The sequence below is a fragment of the Procambarus clarkii genome, chromosome 85 (assembly GCF_040958095.1).
Source record: "Procambarus clarkii isolate CNS0578487 chromosome 85, FALCON_Pclarkii_2.0, whole genome shotgun sequence".
Classification (NCBI taxonomy): Eukaryota; Metazoa; Arthropoda; class Malacostraca; order Decapoda; family Cambaridae; genus Procambarus; species Procambarus clarkii.
In genome coordinates this window covers 22,284,011-22,306,488 of record NC_091234.1, presented here as the reverse complement: position 1 = coordinate 22,306,488, position 22,478 = coordinate 22,284,011, and the positions used below count along the sequence as shown (strand labels likewise).

Genomic DNA, 22,478 nt, shown 5'->3' with positions numbered 1-22,478 from the left:
GAAACTATATTTTAAATCAAATGTTGAAATTTAATAACTGTTCTTAAATATTAAATTTTGGTGTAGTCAGTGACTTACATACATAAAACCAACGTTGAATGTAATGAAACGCCATTTTCTGGGCGAGACCCGGAAGCTTCCTGGAACTATACCGGGCTGATGTGTATATACATTAGACCGTGGCAACAGTCAGACAATGATGTTCTAAGCCTACAGCAGCCAAAGCCGCGAACTTACAAACGTCGTGGGCATAGGGATAGACCGCAGGCTGGCTGGACTGAATAATCCTGCGGATGACTTGGGAGACCTGTGCCCTGGAACAGGGAAGAAAGGAAATCGGGTCAACCCAAAGCGAGTCCCATGCCACGGAGGCCATGGCACGCAAGTAACGCCGAAGAGCCGCAACTGGACACAAAACATGATGCACCCCCGGCTGAACCAACCAAGCAGCAACAACCTAAGGACCCTTCTGGAAAGCAGCAGTTTCATTCTTCGCCAGAAAAGAAGGAGTTGGCTGCAAATAAACAAACCGACCACCAGGACCAAAAGAGCGGAAACCCCCCTGTGCCAGAGGAGCGCATGAAGCTCCCCAACCCGACCCCCAGAGGCCAGTGCCAACAATAAAAGAGCCTTAGAAAAACAGTCCTGAACCGAAGGGGCTACCTCAAACTGAGAAGAGAGAAAAGAGAGCACCCAGTCAAGGACCAGGACGGCTCAAGCAGCGCATGGGCAGGCTGAAGGTGAAACAATGCCAGAGAAAGCTTGCAGAACAGAGCAGAAGTGACATCCACCCCGAACACAAGCAGAAGTGGCATCGCCAGCGCCGCACGATATGAAGCGACAGTATTCTGCATAAGATGATGTTCCTGAAACAACCAAGAGAGGAAGGACAAAACAACCCGATCAGAAATTGAAGACAACCTACGAAGAGACAAAAAATGCCAAAAGGACCACCAGGAAACTTCATACTGCCGCCAAGACAAAACTCGCAGGTGGGACACCATAAAAAAAGCCACCTGATCACTATACAAGTGGTGATAAACTTGCGTCAAAAAGACCAGACGTGAGGAGCAGAGGAGAAGATCGAACCATACTGGACTGGATCGATCTACTGAAAAAGTTGCAGCTGCAGGAAGACCCTCAGGCTTGACCACCGAGCAAGCAGTGCCTGAAACCAGGGCTGGGCTGGCCACCAAGGGGCCAACAGGACTACCCTCACCTGGTAAGTCTTCAAGTGAGCCAGGACTTGGAGCAACAACCAAACTGGTGGAAAGAGGTACAGGTAACCCCACCTCAGCCAGTCCAGCCAAAAGGCCCCGATGGCCTCGCAGTCGGGGAAGGGTGCCACATATACCAGAAGACGCCTCGACCAAGCTGATGCGAAGAGGTCCATGTCCGGGCGCCTGAACGTCCGGCAGAGCCAAAGGAACGAATTGGCGTTGACCGTCCATTCCATGGACAGGGAAATGAAATGGGACAGCCCATCCGCCAGTACGTTGGACACTCCCTGGACATGAACCACCAGGAAGGCCAAACCCCGAGAACTCAGCAGACGAGTCACTGGAAGCGACCAACCCCAAAGAGCCAAGGACCACATCGAATCCCCGCGGTTCAGACCATAGGGGAGCAGTCGGAATGGAGCCGGATCGTCGATCCGTGAACCACTCAAACCCTCTGAAGCAAATGCCACACTGCCACAAACTCCTGTGCCGTGCTGGAGCCTGACTGAAGGACAGACCCTAACCGCCCTGGTGAGCACTGGTCACACAGCCCCAACCAAGAGATGAGGCATCCGTGAACACGTTAAGCAAGGGCTTTGGTAGGTGCCACTGTACAGAACCCCCCAAAAAACCCGAAGAGGAAGTCGGCGAAGCAGCAGCCGACACAAAGTCCCCGGGATCCGAAATCAGCAATTGTGAGAGTGGCAGAAAAGAGGTTTCCAAAGGAACCAGAACAGCCGCTGAAGCCAGAAAAGAGGTTCCCAAAGGAACCAGAACAGCCGCTGAAGCCAGATCCGACGTGATGGGTAGACCAGCACCACGAAGTTCAGACTCCCGCACAGCTACTTGAACAACCAACGCATGACCCAGGTGGCCTCCAAAAAAGCCGAAGGCAGTCCTCCAGCAGCAACGCCGCGGGAGGGAGAGACAAGGAAGTGGTCCAAGAGTCCCACACAAGACCTAGCCAAGTTCAAACCTGAGAGGGAACCGAATGGGACTTCCTTCAGTTCACCAAGAACCTGAACCCAGCGAGCTGGGAAAGAACTAAATCCCTGGCGAGCAAACATGAGGACTGGCTGGGAGCCCAGACCAACCAGTCACCGAGGTAAGCCAGAACTCGAACACCTAACAGACACAAACAGGTCATCACGACCAGGGTAAGGTGTGTGAACATACGAGATGCCAAATTTAAGCTGAAAGAAAGGCAACGAAAACGGTAAGCCTGTCGCCCCACGACAAAACCAAGCCAGTCCCTGAACCCCGGGTGAATAGGGATGTGCCAATACGCATCCCAAAAGTCCAGGGACACCATCCAGGCAACCGGCTCCAAAAGCAGCTGGACCTGGGACAGAGTGGTCATCTGAAAGGAGGGGCAAAAGACCCAGAGGTTCACATGGGATAAGTCCAGAGTGAACCACAGGTCCGTACAGTCCCGTTTCAGAACTGGAAACAGATGGGAAACCCACCTGAGGGATGCCATTGTCTCGACCACACCCAAGCAAACCCACTCTAGGATGACCCGACAGAGCGCAGGAAAAGAGGCCTGCCCCACCAGCCCCAAGCCCCCTTAAGGAGGAAGAGGAGGATCCCCACATCACCATTGCAACCTGGAGGAAACAACAAGAAACACCCACAAATCATGGGACCAGGTGAGAGCAAACAGCGCGAGCCTCCCCTCCATCGTCCTGTCAATGGGGTGAACCGCGAAAAAGCCGACAACCCTTGTGGAGCCGACGCACATGTGTTACTCATGTGGCTCCAGCATGATGAAGTGATTTGATGACATATCTGTGCCCAAAATGGCCACGAGAGCTGTCAGGTATTGGGTTAAAAGTCAGACGACTTTCTAATACAGTACTTTTATGGCCTAGTATAAAATTGGGATTGTGTGTGCCTCCCAGCTGACCTAAGTAGGCAGGTAGAATTTCCTTCACTAGGTTATTAGATGCTGAGAAGGAGGACAGGAAGACTGGTAGAACGATTTGCGTTGCTGTTCGAACGCAGAGGCCCCCGAAGTCTTATGGGAAGAGAGGCTTGTGTCCACTGAAGGTCATCGAGTGGGGTTGAGGGCGTTTTCTAACATTGATTCTAGTAAGAGGTCATATTCGCCTAGTTTTTGGCTATTGTAGGATGGTGAACATCTCAGAAAGTAGGATAACCTGGGGAGGGACAGGCATCTGGTGATGATCAATATCTTTAATCCTCCCATCCATCCTTTTAAGATCAGCGATTTTCTTATCAAAGACCTCATCGATGGCCTTCGAGGGGGGGGGGGGAAATCCTAGGAGTGTGCTGTCTTCATGTTTGGTTATATGGATATTTGGCAGTATTCTGGATATACATGTGTCATACCTAATAGCTAGAGTTGCTTGACAAGCCAAATTTTCATGAAATATAAATTTTTTCCAAATGTTTTCTTATAAAACGATAGTTTCCATTGTATTATGTATGATGGCAATTATATATTACTTGAACTAACATGGAAATTTGATCAAACTTAACCCACCTAACCTAACCTATCCTAACCTAATATAACTAAGTCAGTAATTCATGTTCCTAATATAATTGATCATTATTGTTAGACAAGAACTAATATGGAAAGAAATATTTGAAAATAAGGAAAATCATTCTTCCTGTTAGGCACATTGGACCTTGCATACTAGACCAAGAAGTGCAGTTCTAGCTATTGGGCATGACATATATATATTTATATTTTTTTTTTTTACTAAGGCATTATTAGCAATACTGTAATACTTAATATTGCAGCGTGTAACTGACTCTGAGTATCATCGAGGTCTGACGGAGAAATAATGCTAACATGGAAATGTATGGTGATAACATAATAGTTGCAGAGTATCGAGTAAGGCTAGGTGTTGAGAACTCTCAAAAGAGCTGACTGCTGTGTGTGAAGAGGGTCAGTCTTGGGCTGCAGGGAGGACTCCTGTGACTCGAGACATCTTGTATATCTTGGTCACGACAAAATTGGTGTTTCTCCTTATCTAGAGCCATCACCTGGTAATACAGAGTTATGCATGGTCAGTTATAAAGCATAATAGACTGTATCAAGAAGACAGAAAAAAAAAGCCTTTATATAACTGGCAGAAATAGTATGTTCCAAACTTTTGCTATGAATAAAGTTAAGCTACTTTGAAATAGAGTTCAACACAGTTTTTAGTTTATAAAAAAAAAAATATGGAAAACCATTACCAAAGGATCCTCATCAATACCATTAAAATAATAGTTTTATAATTTAAATTTTGGATTCAGCCTATTCAAAAATATAATATAGGACTATTTTGAACTGTACTCATCAGATAACAGTTTGGATTTTCTTGCCCCAGAAAAAGGTAAACAAGTACTGTACAGATATTTTCAGATTTAATCAAGCTCAAAATTTAAAATTTCCCTCATCAAGCAGTGTATTATTCCTATGAAAAAAATATGGCCATCACTCTTATATCACCTCTATTTTATTGTTTAGCAGAACATATTTCTTAATTGCAGTGAGTACTTTTATCACAAGAATAATTCAAAGTGCTGGATTTGCCAATGAGCTGGTAGTGGTGTCAGGGTTTAAGATTTGGAAACAGGTGTGGAACTAAGAAATGCTAGAAGGGTGGGGATGAATAGTGCAATAAACGCACAAGCGTCAGTACTGTTTGAGTAAGCCCAGGCAGACCTGGTGCCAAACCTAGTGTAAAGATACTCTTGCAGCGCGTGAATATGCGGATGGCTTGTTTGAACTTGTAGTGTGCACATGCATTGGAGACGACAAGATGGACCTCTCTGCAGTTTATGCAGCAAGCTTGGGAACAAGAGTAGTAGTTTGGGTCACCACACAAGGGACTAAGGAAACTTTCCTTTATAAAACTGCTCATAGCCAAGTCGATAGAGCTGCGGCCTCACACGCGTGGGGTCCATGGTTCGAGACCCATACAGCCCAGGTGAATGGAATGTTTATTTCCATGGAAGTGTGGATGACTATTTATATGACTAAAGGACATCTCGCTACTGCACTTTGAGGAACCACAGCCAAATTTCCAACGCCTATTTCAGAGGTGTGGAGAGGGGATGTATGCCTATATGGAATATCTGACACTGGCAAGAATGACAGAAGATGGAAGGGCCCCAACCATCAAAAGTGATCTTAATGGCTCGAAAGGGTTGATGATGACCGCAAGGAGGTCGAGTGAATATATCAATCTGGAGAATAGAAAAGCCTTTAGCCTTGAGGATATATTTAATATCCTCATGGCAGTCTTTGAGGTCTCTAACTCCAGTTGCAAAATGAATGACTGCCAGTACAGTACTGGCAATCAACAGAGCATTTTTGGACACCTGAATTGGGGTCTCACCAACGCAGGACAAAAGATAAACGACCTTACTAAGGTCGACTTACTAAGGGTACTCTTTAAATTTATCAACAAAACCAGCGTTGAATGTAATGAAACGCCATTTTCTGGGTGAGTCCCGGAGGCTCCCCGGGGCTATCCCAGGCTGATATGCTAATGTCAGACTTTGGCATCAGTCATGTGTATGGAGTTCTTAGGCCTACCGGGGACCACGGCCAGAACCGGGCCCCCTCAGAGAGGCAAGGGGAGCAATGGCCTATAGAAGCCCCCGTGTAGTTGGAAGCATTCTATGTCTGCCATCGACCGGAACAGGCACCCAGAAAGGTAAGCGCCCCAAAACAAACCCCTATTCTGGTTAAAATTGCTACCTAATACCGAACTAGTGGATAGAACTCCCCAACCGAAAACAAGCAAATTAGTGTGACGTCACACACTGCCGCGCCGCTGTCTGCGCAGCTCCCCCCCTCCCCGGGAGGGGGAAGGGGGAGCCCCAGACCCCCCGCGCCGGCTACCCACACCTCAGTTCTTGAGGCTGGATGTCAAAAACGCGAAAAACCGCCGACCGGAGGGAGGGAGGGATGCCGGGGAGCCTCCGGGACTCACCCAGAAATTGGCGTTTCATTACATTCAACGCTGGTTTTCTGGGGGGAGCCCCGTCGGCTCCCCGGAGCTAACTACCCACAGACAGAAAAAGAGGGACTTACCCGGGAGGCGGTCGTCGCTCACCCCTCAACTCGAAGCCGAGACAACTGGCTGCAACCGCCGACCCAAAGCAACACAGGCCCGACGAGGGCCAGGGACATTCACAAGGTAACGAGCAGCCAGGACCCTGTTCGACCGCCAAAATCCCCGCGCCCGAATATCAGACCAAGACATATTCCCAAAGACGGCAGCAAGAGCCGCGAACTTACGAACGTCATGGGCACGGGGATAGACCGCAGGCTGGCTAGACCTAATAACCCTGCGGACGACCTGAGAGACCCGAACCCACGAACAGGGAAGAAGGGAAACCGGATCAACCCACAGCGCGTCCCCGGACACAGAAGCTGTGGCGCGCAAATAACGGCGAAGCGCCGCAACCGGACACAAAACATGATGCACCCCCGGCCTGACCAACCAAGCATCAACCACCCATGGACCCCTCCGGAACGCAGCAGTCTCATTCTTCGCCAGAAAAGAAGGAGACGGCTGCAAACGAACAAAACTATCACCACGACCAAAAGAGCAGAAACCCCTGCGCCAGAGGAGAGCATGAAGCTCCCCTACCCGACCCCCAGAGGCCAAAGCCAACAAGAAAAGTGCCTTGGAAAAACAATCCTGGACCGAAGGGGCCACAACGAAACGAGGAGATGAAAGGAAAGCGAGCACTCTGTCCAAAGACCAGGACGGCTCAGGCGACGCATGAGCAGGCCGGAGGTGAAACAATGCACGAGACAGCTTGCGAAACGGCGCAGACGTAACATCGATACCGAAAGCAAGCTGAAGCGGCTCCGCCAGCGCCGCACGATACGAAGCGACAGTGTTAGGCATAAGATGACGGTCCTGAAACAACCACGAGAGGAAGGACAAGACCACCCGAACAGACAAGGAGCTAACACGACGAAGACGCAAAAAGAAACGGAAGGACCGCCAGGAAACTTCATACTGCCGCCGAGAAGAAGCCCTCAGGTGGGACACCAACAAGGAGGCCACCTGATCACCATAGAGATGATGATAGACTCGAGTCAAAAAAACCATACGCGAAGACTCGAGGAGAAGATCGAACCAGCTACGTGACGTACCGGCCCGATCTGCTGAAAGAGGCGGAGCCGCGGGAAAACCCTCGGGTTCGGACACCGAGCAACCAGCGCCTGAAACCAAGGCTGGGCCGGCCACCAAGGGGCCAGAAAGACAACTCTCCCCCGGTAAGTCTCTAAGCGAGTCAGGACCTGGAGCAACAGCCGAACTGGGGGAAAGAGGTACAGGAACCCCCACCTCGACCAGTCGAGCCGAAAGGCATCGACCCCGACGGCCTCGCAATCGGGGAAGGGCGCCGCATAAACGGGAAGACGCCGCGACCACGCCGACGCGAAGAGGTCCACTTCGGGGCACCCGAACGTCTGGCAAAGCCAACGGAAGGACTCGTCGTCGACCGTCCACTCCGTGGAGAGGGGAACGAAGCGAGACAGGGCGTCGGCCAAGACGTTGGACACGCCCCGTACGTGAACCGCCAGGAGAGCCAAACCCCGAGAACTCAGCAGACGAGTCACCCGAAGCGACCAACCCCAAAGAGACAAGGACCGCATCGAACCCCCGCGGTTCAGGCAATGAACCACCGGAGAGCAGTCCGAATGGAGCCGAATCGTCGATCCGCGGGCCACCCGAATCCTCCCCAGAGCAAACCACACAGCCGCGAACTCCCGCACCGTACTGTGAGCTCGACGGAAGGACGGATCCCAACGCCCCTGGCCGGCCTGGTGAGCACTGGTCACAAAACCCCAGCCGAGAGACGACGCATCCGTGTACACATCGAGCGAGGGCTCGGGTAGGCGCCAAGGCACTGAACCCCGAAAAACCCGAAGAGGAAGCCGGTGACGCAGCAACCGACGCAAGGCCCCCGGGGGTCGAACTCTGCGATCGCGAGAGAGGCGGAAGGGGGAACCCCGAAGGAACCAGAACAGCCGTCGAAGCCAAACCCGACCCGGCGGGTAGACCACCATCGCGAAGTTCAGGCTCCCGCACAGCCCCTCGAGCAACCGCCGGGTGACCCGAGGGCCCTCCAGAAACAGACGAAGGCGGGACCGCAGCCGCAGGAGAGACTCCGGAGGGAGAGACAAGGAGGCGGTCCGAGAGTCCCACACGAGACCCAGCCAAGTCCGAACCTGAGAGGGAACCAGATGGGACTTCCTCCAGTTCACCAAGAACCCGAACCCGGCGAGCTGGGAAAGAACCAAATCCCTGGCTAGCAAGCAAGCTGACTGGCTGGGAGCCCAAACCAGCCAGTCGTCGAGGTAGGCCAACACCCGAACACCTAGGAGACGCAAACGAGCCACCACAACCCGTGTAAGGCGTGTGAACACGCGAGGTGCCAGGTTCAACCCGAACGGGAGACAACGAAAGCGGTAACTCAGACGCCCCACTACAAAACCGAGCCAGTCCCTGAACCGCGGATGAATCGGGACATGCCAATAAGCGTCCCGGAGGTCCAGGGACACCATCCAAGCACCCGGCTCCAAGAGGAGCCGAACCTGAGACAGCGTAGTCATCCGAAAGGAGGGGCAATGAACCCAGGGGTTCAGACGGGACAAGTCCAGAATGAACCGCAGGTCCGCGCAGTCCCGTTTCGGAACCGGAAACAGACGGGAAACCCATCTGAGGGACGACGTCGTTTCGACGACGCCCAAGCGTACCCACTCCAAGACGACTCGACAGAGCGCAGGGGAAGAAGCCTGCCCCGCCAGCCCCGACCCCCCAAAGGGGGGAAGGGCCACCCAACGCCACCGCAGGCCGCGAGACACGACCCGAAAGGCCCACGAATCGTGGGACCAGGCGCGGGCGAACAGCGCAAGCCGCCCCCCCATCGCCCCGTCAAAGGGGCAAACCGCGAAAGGGCCGGCGACCCTTACGAGACCCAGAACCCCGCACAGCGCGAACACCGCGCCGACCAGACGAGGGAGGGTCCGCAGGAGGAGCCAACCCCAAACCTGACACCAGAGGCCTACCACGACGAGAGGAACCCCGAGCCCTGGCACGACCTTTCCGGGAAGACCCACCCCGGGACCCCCGGAAAACCAACAAGTCCGACATCGGACGACAAGCCGCCGACGCAGCCTGAATAAACTGCGCCACGGCCGACTCCCCAAACAGGAGAGGACAAAAAGGGGAAGAACGCCTAAGAGCCAGAGCCCAAGCAGATTCCACGGAGGAACCCAGCACCGCCTGCCGACACGCGAGACGGGAAGCATAGAACAGGGAAACCGCATCCCGCAAAATCGGCGTGAACAGCTTCAACAAGGCAGCCGACGAACGCGCAGCCGAGGACAAGGTGCCAGACCCCGGGACGGACCCAAGCGTCCCCACATCCTCCACGAGCCAATCCGAAGACAGCTCCAGGAGGGAAAAGAACCGTAAGGCCGAACACAAAAGGCCCCGAGCGCGCAAGTCCTCCGCCACGAGCGCCGCCGAAAGGGAGGGAACCTGCACATGGAGCTGAATAACGCCCACATCGCGGGGAAGGGCAGGGGCAAACAAGCACTCATTCAGGTACTCAAGTTCACCCCCCAGGAAAACCTGAAGCACCGTGGAAGCTTCCCGCCACTCCAGCGTGCAGGAACGACAGAAGGAATGCCAGGAATCCAGACCAAACAAGGGGCAGTCTGCTAGCCAGGATGACTCCGGAACCTCGTAACGGAGCCAGAAAGGGAACGAAGTCCCAAACCTGAACGTGGACGGATCCATTTCCGAGGCATAATCCGGGTCACGCAGGAGGTAAGCTGCAAAGGCCGCTCGCACCACACCAGGTTGGATGCGATAAGCCGAAAACCTCCGGAAGGACGGAACCGACGTACCTGGGGGAACACGGAACCGTACCCGGGGAGGGGCCGACACCAAATCCAACTCGTACGCAGAGGGGGGGAAAGAAAACCCCACTCCTTGTAACAATAAGCCCCGCTCAGTGGGAAGAAAAACCCAGGCGGGGTCCAGCGGGGCCCAAGGCCCCCAAGTCAGCCCCTCCCCAGCCTCGAGGTCCGTCACCACAGGACCCGAGGCCGAGTCCTCTCCCCAAGCCCTGACCCCACAAGACAAGGACGGAGCAGCCGGAAAAGCTGGAGGAAGGGGGGCCCACTGGTCAGACCCTGAAGCTTCGGCCGGGAGACAAGACTCGAATGCCTCTGCCGCCCCCCCGGAAGGGGCAACCCCCGAAGCTGCCCGAGTCTCGAGATCAAGTAACCCCTGCTCCGACCCCGAAACCCTCAGACGCTTCGGGGCCGGAAGCAGGGGCGGGGGACCAGAACGAACAGAAGGGGAAGGACGAGGAGGTGCGGACTGAACCAGGATCGAAGCGACCCCCACCCCCAAGTCCGGGTCTCGAAAAGCAAAGCGGGGCAGCCCCGGGGCATCCGGGGAAGCAACCAACCGAGCGCGTTGCAACAGACGAAACCTAGACTGCAACGCACGTGCCGCCTGTACCCGAATAGAATCATCAGAGGATTGGGTAAATTGAGTCACAAGCAAGCAGCAACACTCACAGGACTCAGGGTCGAAAGTATCACCGACCCAACAGGCAGCGTGGCAGAGGCAAAAACAATGAGGGTCACCCTGAGACAAGGGGACCGAGCAACCCTCAAACTCGCACACAGCGAGTGGGGACTCCGGGGTCACATCCATCGGACCCACGCGCCCCCTAGGGGATTCCCAGGGTCCTGAGCGTTTACTTTAAGAGGACTCGCGCTCAGGTAGTCCCAGGCAGGGTGCTGCAAACCGGCGCCCAAAACTACCAAGCAAACTTCTAAAGCTGAACCCCAGGGACGTGTACACTCACGGGGACCTAGCAGGGGGCGCCACCGAGGAGAACAGTGGAAGGGCAAAAACAAACTGAAGAAAATGACAGAACCCCCCACCAGGCAAAAACAAAAAGAAAAGCAAAACCCCGCAAGAGGACAGCGAACCCCAAGGAACAGAGCCGGCCGCGATGTCGGGAATTACAAGCTGAGCAGCACCCTGCGCCCCTACCAGTGCAAACTGCCTCTTACCTGCCGGTAACAAGGGAGAACAGAACACCCAAGAGCCCAACAGGCGGCCGAAAAACCGAAAGGTAAAACGGACCAGCAGAGGCAGACCCCGAGGAGCCTGTGGAAGGTGGCCCCAAGCCCCAAGGGCAGTACTTACAGGGCACCTAGGGAAGGTAGCCCTAGGCGCATGCAGCCCGAGTACTGAAGATAACTCCTGGCTCTCGCACCCACAAAACTAACACCACACGCAAAGCACAGTGCAGTAGCGACACCGGAGCCAGAGCACACGACCATCGCCCATAGCATCAGCCTCAAGAACTGAGGTGTGGGTAGCCGGCGCGGGGGGTCTGGGGCTCCCCCTTCCCCCTCCCGGGGAGGGGGGAGCTGCGCAGACAGCGGCGCGGCAGTGTGTGACGTCACACTAATTTGCTTGTTTTCGGTTGGGGAGTTCTATCCACTAGTTCGGTATTAGGTAGCAATTTTAACCAGAATAGGGGTTTGTTTTGGGGCGCTTACCTTTCTGGGTGCCTGTTCCGGTCGATGGCAGACATAGAATGCTTCCAACTACACGGGAGCTTCTATAGGCCATTGCTCCCCTTGCCTCTCTGAGGGGGCCCGGTTCTGGCCGTGGTCCCCGGTAGGCCTAAGAACTCCATACACATGACTGATGCCAAAGTCTGACATTAGCATATCAGCCTGGGATAGCTCCGGGGAGCCGACGGGGCTCCTCCCAGAAAAAGCATGATTATGGGAAGAAATATAGGTTAGGAGTCATGTCAAAAGAAGTGTCTACGAGGTACTCATAATACTATCCATGATAATTAGGAGAGCCAAAACAAACTACAGTACTGTACTACTAAAATAAATTTAATCAAAGAGGAAAAATGAAGAAAACATTGAGCACTATTTCCCAAATATTAGGATCAAAGAAGAACTGCATTAAGAAACCAATACTCTTAGCCAATGACAATGGAGTGCTATTTGCCCCTGAAATTGCCATTAAATTAAATAGAATCTTCTCATCCATTGTCACATCCCTTGCAAATGAAATCCCAGCATCCAAACCAGATATTAATGACTACCTTATAAGCAGCTGTCCTGAGTCTCTTCACCTAACTCCCACTAATTCCTTGGATGTAAATGATATAATCCTCTCACTTAAAATTAAATTTAGTACCCTTACTGAGATACCAACTCTAATTTACAAAAAAAGCCTCAAGATTTTTATCTCCAGCCATTGCATTACTCTACAACAAATCACTTTAAGCAGTCCCCGTGGCACAGTGGTAAAAAACTTGCCCTGTGCTTCGCGAGAGATTTAGCCTGGGTTCATATCCAGGCTAGGGAGGATTGACCAGGCGCCAGTCCTTAACTGTATGCCTCTGTTCACCCAGCAGTGAATGTACCCGGTTGTTAAAAGATTTGGCAGGTCATATTCCACAGAAAATTATGATTAAGGACCTAGCTGAAATGCTATGTGTGCTGGTGGCTTTACAAGAATGTAAGAACTCTTGTATATATATAAATACAAAAATATATATAAAAAATAAAAAAAATAACAGCAAACCTTTCCTAATATTCTAAAGAAAGCAAGAGCCTGACCATAGACCATAGACCATAGACATTGAAGTTGTCTTCAATGAGGTGACCTCATTGAAGACAACTTCAGACCAATTTCAATCCTGCCCACTTTGTAAAAAAAAATTGAAAAGCTAATCTCATGCAGCTCTACTCCTATTTAGCAAAACATAACAGGCTTAGCTCTTGCCAAAAATGGCTTCAAACCCCATAAAAGCACTAATTTGTATAATTAAATTGATACATGCAACTCCTGAGAAAAAATGAGTGCCCTGTATTCTTCCACAACTTCCACCAATTGCCATCCCCTGACAACAGCTTCCACCACTGACACCAACTGCCTCCCCTGACAACAGCTTTCACCACTGACAACTTCCACCATTGACACCACCTTCCTCCCCTGATAACAACTTCCACCACTAACAACACTTGCCTCCCTGGCAACAACTTCCACCACTGACACCAACTGCCTCCCCTGACAACAGCTTCCACCACTAACAACACTTGCCTCCCTGGCAACAACTTCCACCACTGACACCAACTGCCTCCCTGACAACAACTTCCACCACTAACAACACCTGCCTCCCTGACAACAGCTTCCACCACTAACAACACTTGCCTCCCTGGCAACAACTTCCACCACTGACAACAACTGCCTCCCTGACAACAACTTCCACCACTGACACCAACTGCCTCCCCTGACAACAGCTTCCACCACTAACAACACCTGCCTCCCTGACAACAGCTTCCACCACTAACAACACTTGCCTCCCTGGCAACAACTTCCACCACTGACAACAACTGCCTCCCTGACAACAACTTCCACCACTGACACCAACTGCCTCCCCTGACAACAGCTTCCACCACTAACAACACCTGCCTCCCTGACAACAGCTTCCACCACTAACAACACTTGCCTCCCTGGCAACAACTTCCACCACTGACAACAACTGCCTCCCTGACAACAACTTCCACCACTGACACCAACTGCCTTTACCGTGACAACTTCCACCATTGACAACACCTGCCTCCCCTGACAACAGCTTCCACCACTGACAACACCTGCCTTCCCTGATAACAACTTCCACCACTGACAACACCTGCCTCCCCTGACAACAACTTCCACCACTGACAACACCTGCCTCCCCTGACAACAACTTCCACCACTGACAACAACTGCCTCCCCTGACAACAGCTTCCACCACTGACAACAACTGTCTCCCCTGACAACAGCTTCCACCACTGACAACAACTTCCACCACTGACATCAACTTCCACCACTGACATCAACTTCCACCACTGACATCAACTTCCACCACTGACATCAACTTCCACCACTGACATCAACTTCCACCACTGACACCACCTGTCTTTACCGTGACAACAACTTCCACTGTTGATAACACTTGCCTCCCGACAACAACTTCCACCATTGACACCACCTTCCTCCCCGACACTATTTTATCATCCGTCTCTTCTCCTTGGAAACAATGGTTAAGGAAAATAAAACACTGTACAACTGTTTCCACTTTGGTTAATCATAGTTGATGACAGCCACCTCCAACGCTCGGTCTCTGTGACCGCTTGGATGAACAATGCTCGCTCAATCGAACATTTGTATATTCCACTGAATATTTAGTACTGAATGCAATTCGTTCGGACCATCCAGGAATTCGTTATTGGGTTCGTTTGAGTGAGGATGCACTGTAATTTACTTAATTAATGAGGTGGGCTCGTAACCTCATTGTAGAAACCGCACCTGCAATATAATGGGGTTAGTGACACAGATACTGGATCCAGATCTCTAAAAACGACCAACGTCCCTATTTTTTTTATTGTAATATGCATGTATGGAGCTCTGTCTTATTTTATTATGACTTAACCCTCTTGTTGGGCCAGAGTACGTAGTGTTGTTCATTACGATGTAGTGACGTGGGGTGTGTTGTGGCGTCTGGCTCCTGAAGCTGGTTTCAGGTGTCAGGTGTGGCCGGTTGCAGTACTTCACCTCGCTGTCTGTTTCTCATTTAATTCACTTATAGTTTTGTTATTTCACCACAATAACTGTCCACAAGAGAGACAAAGTTTAATGTGGTACCATACACTCCATGGTGTGTAGTCAGTGTGTGATTTGGCATGAGGGTATCTGGCTCCTTGCTGGTGTGGTGTCTGAGTTATCTTCTTGAGGTTATCTCAAGATGATTTTGGGGCTTAGCACTTTGGCGTACCCCGCTCGTCACCCCTCAACTGTGCGATATGGGACCCAGGGTGTCACTGGAGCGCGCGTAAATTCTGAAAAGTGTATACTCTCTTCAACTTTGTCACCTTAATTCTCGTCCTACGAGATTAAATTTGGTATCATTGTGTTCGCAATAGAATTCTCTACAGCACGAAATGCATATAAACTCCAAAAGCCCGGCTAATTACCCGCAGCAAACAGAGAAAGTGCAAACGAGTTACCCAGGAGCGCGCAAACGCGATAAAATGTGTTCACTCTTTTCACTCTGGTCACCTCAATTTTTGTCCTAGGTCTTTCATTTTGGTCTCAATGGGTTCGCAATAGAATTCTCTAGAGGAACATTAGCATATAAAATAAAAAAGCTGGTCACACTCCAACCGCCGACGAGTTGAAGACGGGCCACGCGTTAGCCGGGAGTGAGTACTCAGACGCCTTCCAGCTACACTCCCAATTCCCGCCCTTTTCAAGCCTTTCTTTCGCAATTTTCTTCCTGGAAGGGCCTTGTTCATGATCACTATCCATCGTGGAGTAAGCGTAGTTTCTAAAGCCGCAGTAATAAATACAGTATAGCCACGGAAAATAGCCGAAATGTTCACACGTTTGAGATGCGAGGGGAGGCAACATTGGTCACAACAGTGGAGCGAAAACAATGGGCCCATGGCGTGTGCCAAGCCGCCTGAGGGCCATGAGGCTCAACAAAGAAAATGGGAAGACATCGGCGCGCATTTTAAAACCAGTCCCAAAAAAAATCGGATAAAAACCTGATTTTTGGCGATTATTTAAAGTGGATGACGCAATGCTGCGTCATCCCCGGAATTACCGACAGTAAACGGATGACGCAATGCTGCGTCATGCCCGGGCGAAAGTGTTAGTGTCCCCACGGCTTGGTCCTCGACCAGGCCTCCTTTTTGTTACACACCCCCAGGAAGCAGCCCGTAGCAGCTGTCAAACTCCCAGGTACCTATTTTACTGCTAGGTGAACAGGTGCATCAGGATGAAAGAAACTCTGCCCATTCGTTTCCGCCTCCACCGGGGATCGACCCTGGAACCTCAGGACTACAAATCCCAAGTGCTGTCCACTCAGCTGTCAGGGCCCCTGTCGGAGTGATGTCATACTCCAGCTTGTTTTTAATCAGCTTGTATGCCTGCAGTTTATCTTCATTTTGGTCATGGAGTGTTTACTCTCGTGGCAGCATCTAGATGCTAGTTGAATCCACACAAAGGTGGGAAAGTTACCCAATCATCACATCATATGATGGGGCTAGGTCAAAAGGTTCAGACTGTGCATCACATCATATGATGTACTAGGGTACAGCATAAAATCTAAATGTCCTGCATAGAAAATGGGGAACCAATACGCTGCACAGGGGTGATAGTAAACATTGGTCAACTTGAAAAACAATCCCGGGTAGGCCGGTTTGGCGGGAAGGCCTCAGTCTCTCTCACGTCTGACGCACCATCGTCTGGCTCATGCCACCATGCTGTGGCTCGCCCCAATCACTGACTGAGGAAGAAATTCAAAATGAACTTTTCTTAAGTGATGAGGAAAGTATCGGGAATTATTCTGATTTTCATAAGGATTATGCACAGGGCATGAGTAAAAGTGATATGTCCTCACTGCCCTCATCTTCCAATGTTCGTGGGGTACAGTGTGTGTAGTAGAAGGTCTCCATCTCCTAGCCAATGTACATGTGTTGGTGCTAGGATATGGGGCTGTGGTGTTGCTGCCAGAACAGGTGTACTGTATTTGTTTGGAGTGATGGAGCAGGCTTTGTAACACAAATTCAAAGATTTGACACTACTGATGTTGGGGTTACTGACCTTTTTCCCTTACATGAGTGAATTGACATGAGTAAAATGAACTACTTTTTGGCATATTCATGGAACATTTTGCTCAGGAAACTACAGGTATGCTGAAAAGCTCATTGGAACAGAGGGCTTATCGCCATATTTACGATTGCAGTGTTGGAAGAACACCACTGGGTGGTGGGTGGGTGTTGGCCGAGTGGAGGGTGGGTGGTGGCTGAGTGCACAGTGCTCTAGACTCGTGTACCTAGGGACAGGGGTTCGATACCCCGGCACCGCCAGAAAAACAAATGGGCAGAGTTTCCTTCACCCTTAGGGAGCCAGTCGGCCGAACGGACAGCACGCTGGACTTGTGATCCTGTAGTCCCGGGTTCGATCCTGGGCGCCGGCGAGAAACGGCAGAGTTTCTTTCACCCTATGCCCCTGTTACCTAGCAGTAAAATAGGTACCTGGGTGTTAGTCAGCTGTCACGGGCTGCTTCCTGGGGGTGGAGGCCTGGTCGAGGACCGGGCCGCGGGGACACTAAAGCCCCGAAATCATCTCAAGATAACCACCCTGATGCTCCTGTTACCTAGCAGTAAATAGGTACCTGGGCATTAGACAGCTGCTAAGGGCAGCTGGGGTGTGTGTGTGTGTGTGTATGTGTGTGAAAAAAAAATTGTAGTAACAGTTGATTGACAGTCGAGAGGCGGGCCAAAAGAGCAGAGCTCAACCCCCCGCAAGCACAACAAGGTGAATACCACGGTACCAGAACTGTGCGTGTTTTTGGGTCTATGTATGCTGATGAAACATTCAGTGAAATATGTAATCCAAGACTATTGGAGCAAAGACTCTGCTGTCACATTACCTGTTTTTCCAAAATACATGTCACGTGACAGGTTTCTGATTCTTAGGTGTCTTCATTTTCAAAATATTGAAAACCAAGGCCAAAATGACTGTGGAGGGTGAGGCATGATTACACATCAGACCAGAAGCTAGTGACAAATCTCTTGTGCTGTTCAAAGGATGTCTTGCCTTCAAACAGTATATTCCATCCAAAACGCACAGATTTGGACTCAAATTCTTCATTTTGTGTGATTGTGAAACAGGAATAAGGTTGAACATGATTTTATATTCCGGTAGTGATGCTGACGTGCTTAATAATGATCCTCACAGTTTCTCGGGAAGTGTCGATTTGGATCAATATGTAGGTTTTTTCATCCTGACATGTGCCAAACCTCACTGGAGGACAGAAAATGCTATGACCTCAGCTGCCCACACTTTCACGTGAAAGGCACGGAACGCTACATAAAGAGTGGCAAGCAGGATAATGAATTTGGAGGAAACTCTATAAATTTTTTATACCAGACCGGCAGAGAATTCAAAAGGAGCAGCATGGAGAATGTATGGAACTGGATGCCAGATCCACTTGCATTCCAGAATTACAGATACAATTACCCACCGAAAGGGAACTACAACTACGACAGACAACTGCCCTACAACAATCAGTACTGGTCAGAACACACTCATTATGTCCACGAATAATGGGCTTGCCGAAAAAGTCTCCCATTCAAACTATCACTAATAGAGTAACCTCATTCATCTTTGCCAACATACAAGGACTGAAAACAAGAACAAACAACAAAGTACAGTTCATAAATGGCCTCCTCACGGAGTCAAATGCAGTATTTGGAGCTTTCACAGAAACCCATGCAGGGAAATTGTTGGACAGTGAGATCTGGATTCCAGGATATAACCTATACAGGTGTGATAGGAAAATTAGGTCACATGGAGGAGTGGGTCCGTATATTAGGGAAGACCTTGTATGCTCGGAGCTCCTAAACGTTACAAATGAGGTGGTAGAGGTACTGGGATTGAAAATAGAGAAAATAAATTTAGTGATTATTCTAATATACAAACCGCCAGATGCAACGGCTGAGGAATTCACAGAACAGACAAGCAAAATAGAGAATAGCCTTGATAATTTGGAGAACCCGATACCTAATATTATCTTCCTAGGTGACTTCAACTTGCCTAGTCTCAGGTGGAGAACAGCAAACAATAATATTATACCAGGAAATCTATCAGGACCTAACCAACCACAGATTAGAGAACTACTTAGATTCTGTGACAAATTTTCACTCAATCAGCAGATATCGGAGCCAACGAGAAATGAAAATATTCTAGATCTGTTCTTTACGAACAATGAAGACATTATCAGAGACATTACGATATCAGATACCACATACTCAAATCACAAGCTCATTGAAGTGCAAACGACCATCAATACTCAGAATAGACCTAAAACGTTGATAAAGCGAGAGTGGCTATTCAGTAAATTCAATTTTAATAATAAAAGGATAGACTGGGAGATAATAAACAGGGAACTTACAAACATTCCATGGGGAACTGTTCTAAGTAATACAAGTCCTACAGAAGGAATAGAAAAACTGACTTCAGAAGCGTATCAAGTCTGTCTGAAACATGTTCCTTTGAGGAAAGCCAGAAAGAGATCTAACGTAGAAAGAGAACGCAGACGACACTATAAACACAGGAAAAAAATAACGGAACTGCTTATGCAGACACGAATTTCCCGTCAAAGAAGGAATAATTTAAATAGGGAGATTGAAGAAATCGAGCGGAAATTGAAACACTCATATGAAACTGAAGAAAGGCAGTTAGAACAGAAAGCAATTCAGGAAATAAAGAAAAATCCAAAATATTTCTTCTCATATGCGAAATCAGAAGCAAAAACCACTGCCAGTATTGGACCTATTCGTACAAGTGAAGGTTCATACACGGAGGATGACAAAGAAATTAGTGAAATCCTAAAGAAGCAGTATGAGGATATGTTTAGCACTCCAATAAACAACATGAAGGTGGAAGATCCAGACAATTTCTTTATGCGGGATATTCAAACCCCTGTAAATATAACTGATATAAACACGAGCGCACTAAATTTTGAAAGAGAAATTGAAAACATGCCCATGCACTCGGCCCCAGGTCCAGACTCATGGAATTCAATATTTATAAAGAAATGCAAAGTGCCGGTAGCACAGGCACTCAGTATAGTGTGGAGGAAGAGCTTGGACACGGGGGAGATACCAGATGCACTTAAAGTAGCAGACATAGCCCCTCTACACAAGGGAGGGAGCAAAGCATTGGCAAAGAATTATAGACCAGTTGCACTAACATCGCACATCATAAAAGTATTTGAGAGAGTGATTAGGAGTCAGGTCACCAATTTCATGGAGACCAATGACCATCACAACCCAGGCCAACATGGATTTCGAGCGGGAAGATCGTGCCTCTCACAGCTACTTGAGCACTACGATAAAGTCACTGAGGCATTAGAAGAAAATCAGAATGCTGATGTGATATACACGGACTTCGCAAAGGCTTTCGATAAATGTGACCATGGCGTGATAGCACACAAAATGAAGTCAATGGGAATAACCGGTAAAGTAGGACGCTGGATACTCAGTTTTCTGTCAAACAGGACTCAGCGAGTAACGGTCAACCATATAAAATCTAGTCCAAGTGCAATTAAAAGCACTGTACCTCAGGGTACAGTCCTTGCACCGCTGCTTTTCCTTATTCTCATATCAGATATAGACAAAAATACAAGTCACAGCTTCATATCATCCTTTGCAGGTGACACAAAAAATCAGTATGAAAATTACCTCGGCTGAAGACATTGAAAAACTTCAAGCTGATATTAATAAAGTTTTCGACTGGGCATCAGAAAATAACATGATGTTTAACAGTGATAAATTCCAGGTACTCAGGTACGGTAAAAATGAGGACCTTAAACATAATACAGAGTACAAATCACAATCAAATGTACCCATAGTAGGAAAACAGCATGTAAAGGATTTGGGAATAATAATGTCTGACGACCTAACGTTTAAGGAGCATAACCAAGCAAATATTGCGACAGCCAGAAAAATGATAGGATGGATTACGAGAACTTTCAAATCCAGGGATCCCATCACAATGGTTGTACTCTTCAAGGCACTTGTGTTGTCCCATCTTGAGTACTGCTCAGTACTCACTTCCCCCTTCAGAGCAGGAGAGATTGCTGAAATAGAGGGAATACAGAGAACATATACGGCACGCATAGACGCAATAAAGCACCTAAATTATTGGGATCGTCTCAAAGCCCTCCAAATGTACTCACTAGAAAGAAGACGAGAGAGATATCAAATAATATACACCTGGAAGATACTGGAGGGCCAAGTACCAAATCTACACAGAAAAATAGCAACGTACTGAAGTGAACGATATGGAAGAAAATGTAGAATAGAACCAGTGAAGAGCAGAGGTGCCATAGGCACAATCAGAGAACACTGTATAAACATCAGAGGTCCGCAGTTGTTCAACGTCCTCCCAGCAAGCATAAGAAATATTGCCGGAACAACCGTGGACATTTTCAAGAGGAAACTAGATTTATTCCTCCAAGGAGTGCCGGACCAACCGGGCTGTGGTGGGTATGTGGGCCTGCAGGCCGCTCCAAGCAACAGCCTAGTGGACCAAACTCTCACAAGTCAAGCCTGGCCTCGGGCCGGGCTTGGGGAGTAGAAGAACTCCCAGAACCCCATCAACCAGGTATCAACCAGGTGTAGTGAAAACGCTGATGACACCACTGTTGAACTAAGGCCACTTTTTATATTCAGACAATTACTATACCAGTCCATTGCTAATTAGATTCCTGCTGGAACACAGAACTGGAGTGTGTGTGTGTGTGTGTGGCACGGTAAAGCCATGAAAGAGGGAAATGCCAGTGCATGAAGAAGATATTGGTGTAGGGGAGTGCCAGATGCTAAAGTGTGACAATATGCATGCAGTGCGGTGGATAGACAAAGTCAATATGTTGATAACTATTCACACTGGTAGAATGGTCGTCACTGACAAGGTGAACAGAACAACACAAGAAGCAGTGACTAAACCAGATTGTATCAGAGGCTATAACATAATCATGCGACTGGTTGATAGGTGTGACATGATGGTTGGCACTGTTGAGTGTATATGAAAGACAGTGAAGTGGACAAAAAAAATATTTTTTACCCTATTGATGTAACCATGCTAACAGTTAACACACATATATATGGTGAAATCAGGCAATAACCACCAATCATGCGCATGTCTAGTCTTGCTGTTGAGACAAAAATACTAACTACATACGGCAATGAAACTCAAGTTTCATACAGAGGCATTCTCGCCCCAGCATTGCCTCATGCTGCTTCAGACAGATTGATGTTCAAGGAGGCTTTAGTGCAACTCAAAATAGAGTTCTTAGCACTTACGGGAAACCGTGCAAGAGGCCAACACGAGTGCTATGTTTGCAACAACACACAAAGGTGACCAAAGGTACGTAAGATGGTACAAACATGGTGCAGAGTGTGTGGTACAGCCCTGTGTTATGTGAATTACTTCACAGACTATCATACCCTCCAGAACTACTTAGTGTTAATTATTGATGCATAAACATATAAATATTGAGTGAGCAAGTGTACATAAGTGTAAAATATTAGTAGTTATAAAATTTACTGTAAAACAAGACATATTGGAATAATTACCTAAGTGTAGTTACAGG

General features: G+C 49.1%; 1 protein-coding gene across 3 annotated transcripts in view; it reads right to left on the bottom strand.

The window, feature by feature from the left end:
• Positions 1-3,932: 3,932 nt before the first annotated feature.
• The window catches only part of LOC123746735 (serine/threonine-protein kinase DCLK1), a 224,286-nt gene continuing 205,740 nt past the window's right edge, over positions 3,933-22,478 (bottom strand). The window contains exon 12 of one of the 3 annotated variants that reach the window (XM_045728485.2): positions 3,933-4,232. In XM_045728485.2, coding sequence (XP_045584441.2) covers positions 4,104-4,232 — 129 coding nt within the window. In that variant the 3' untranslated portion in view covers positions 3,933-4,103. The remainder of the gene's footprint in view (positions 4,233-22,478) is intronic. The other 2 variants (XM_045728487.2, XM_045728486.2) reach the window with 2 other exon arrangements.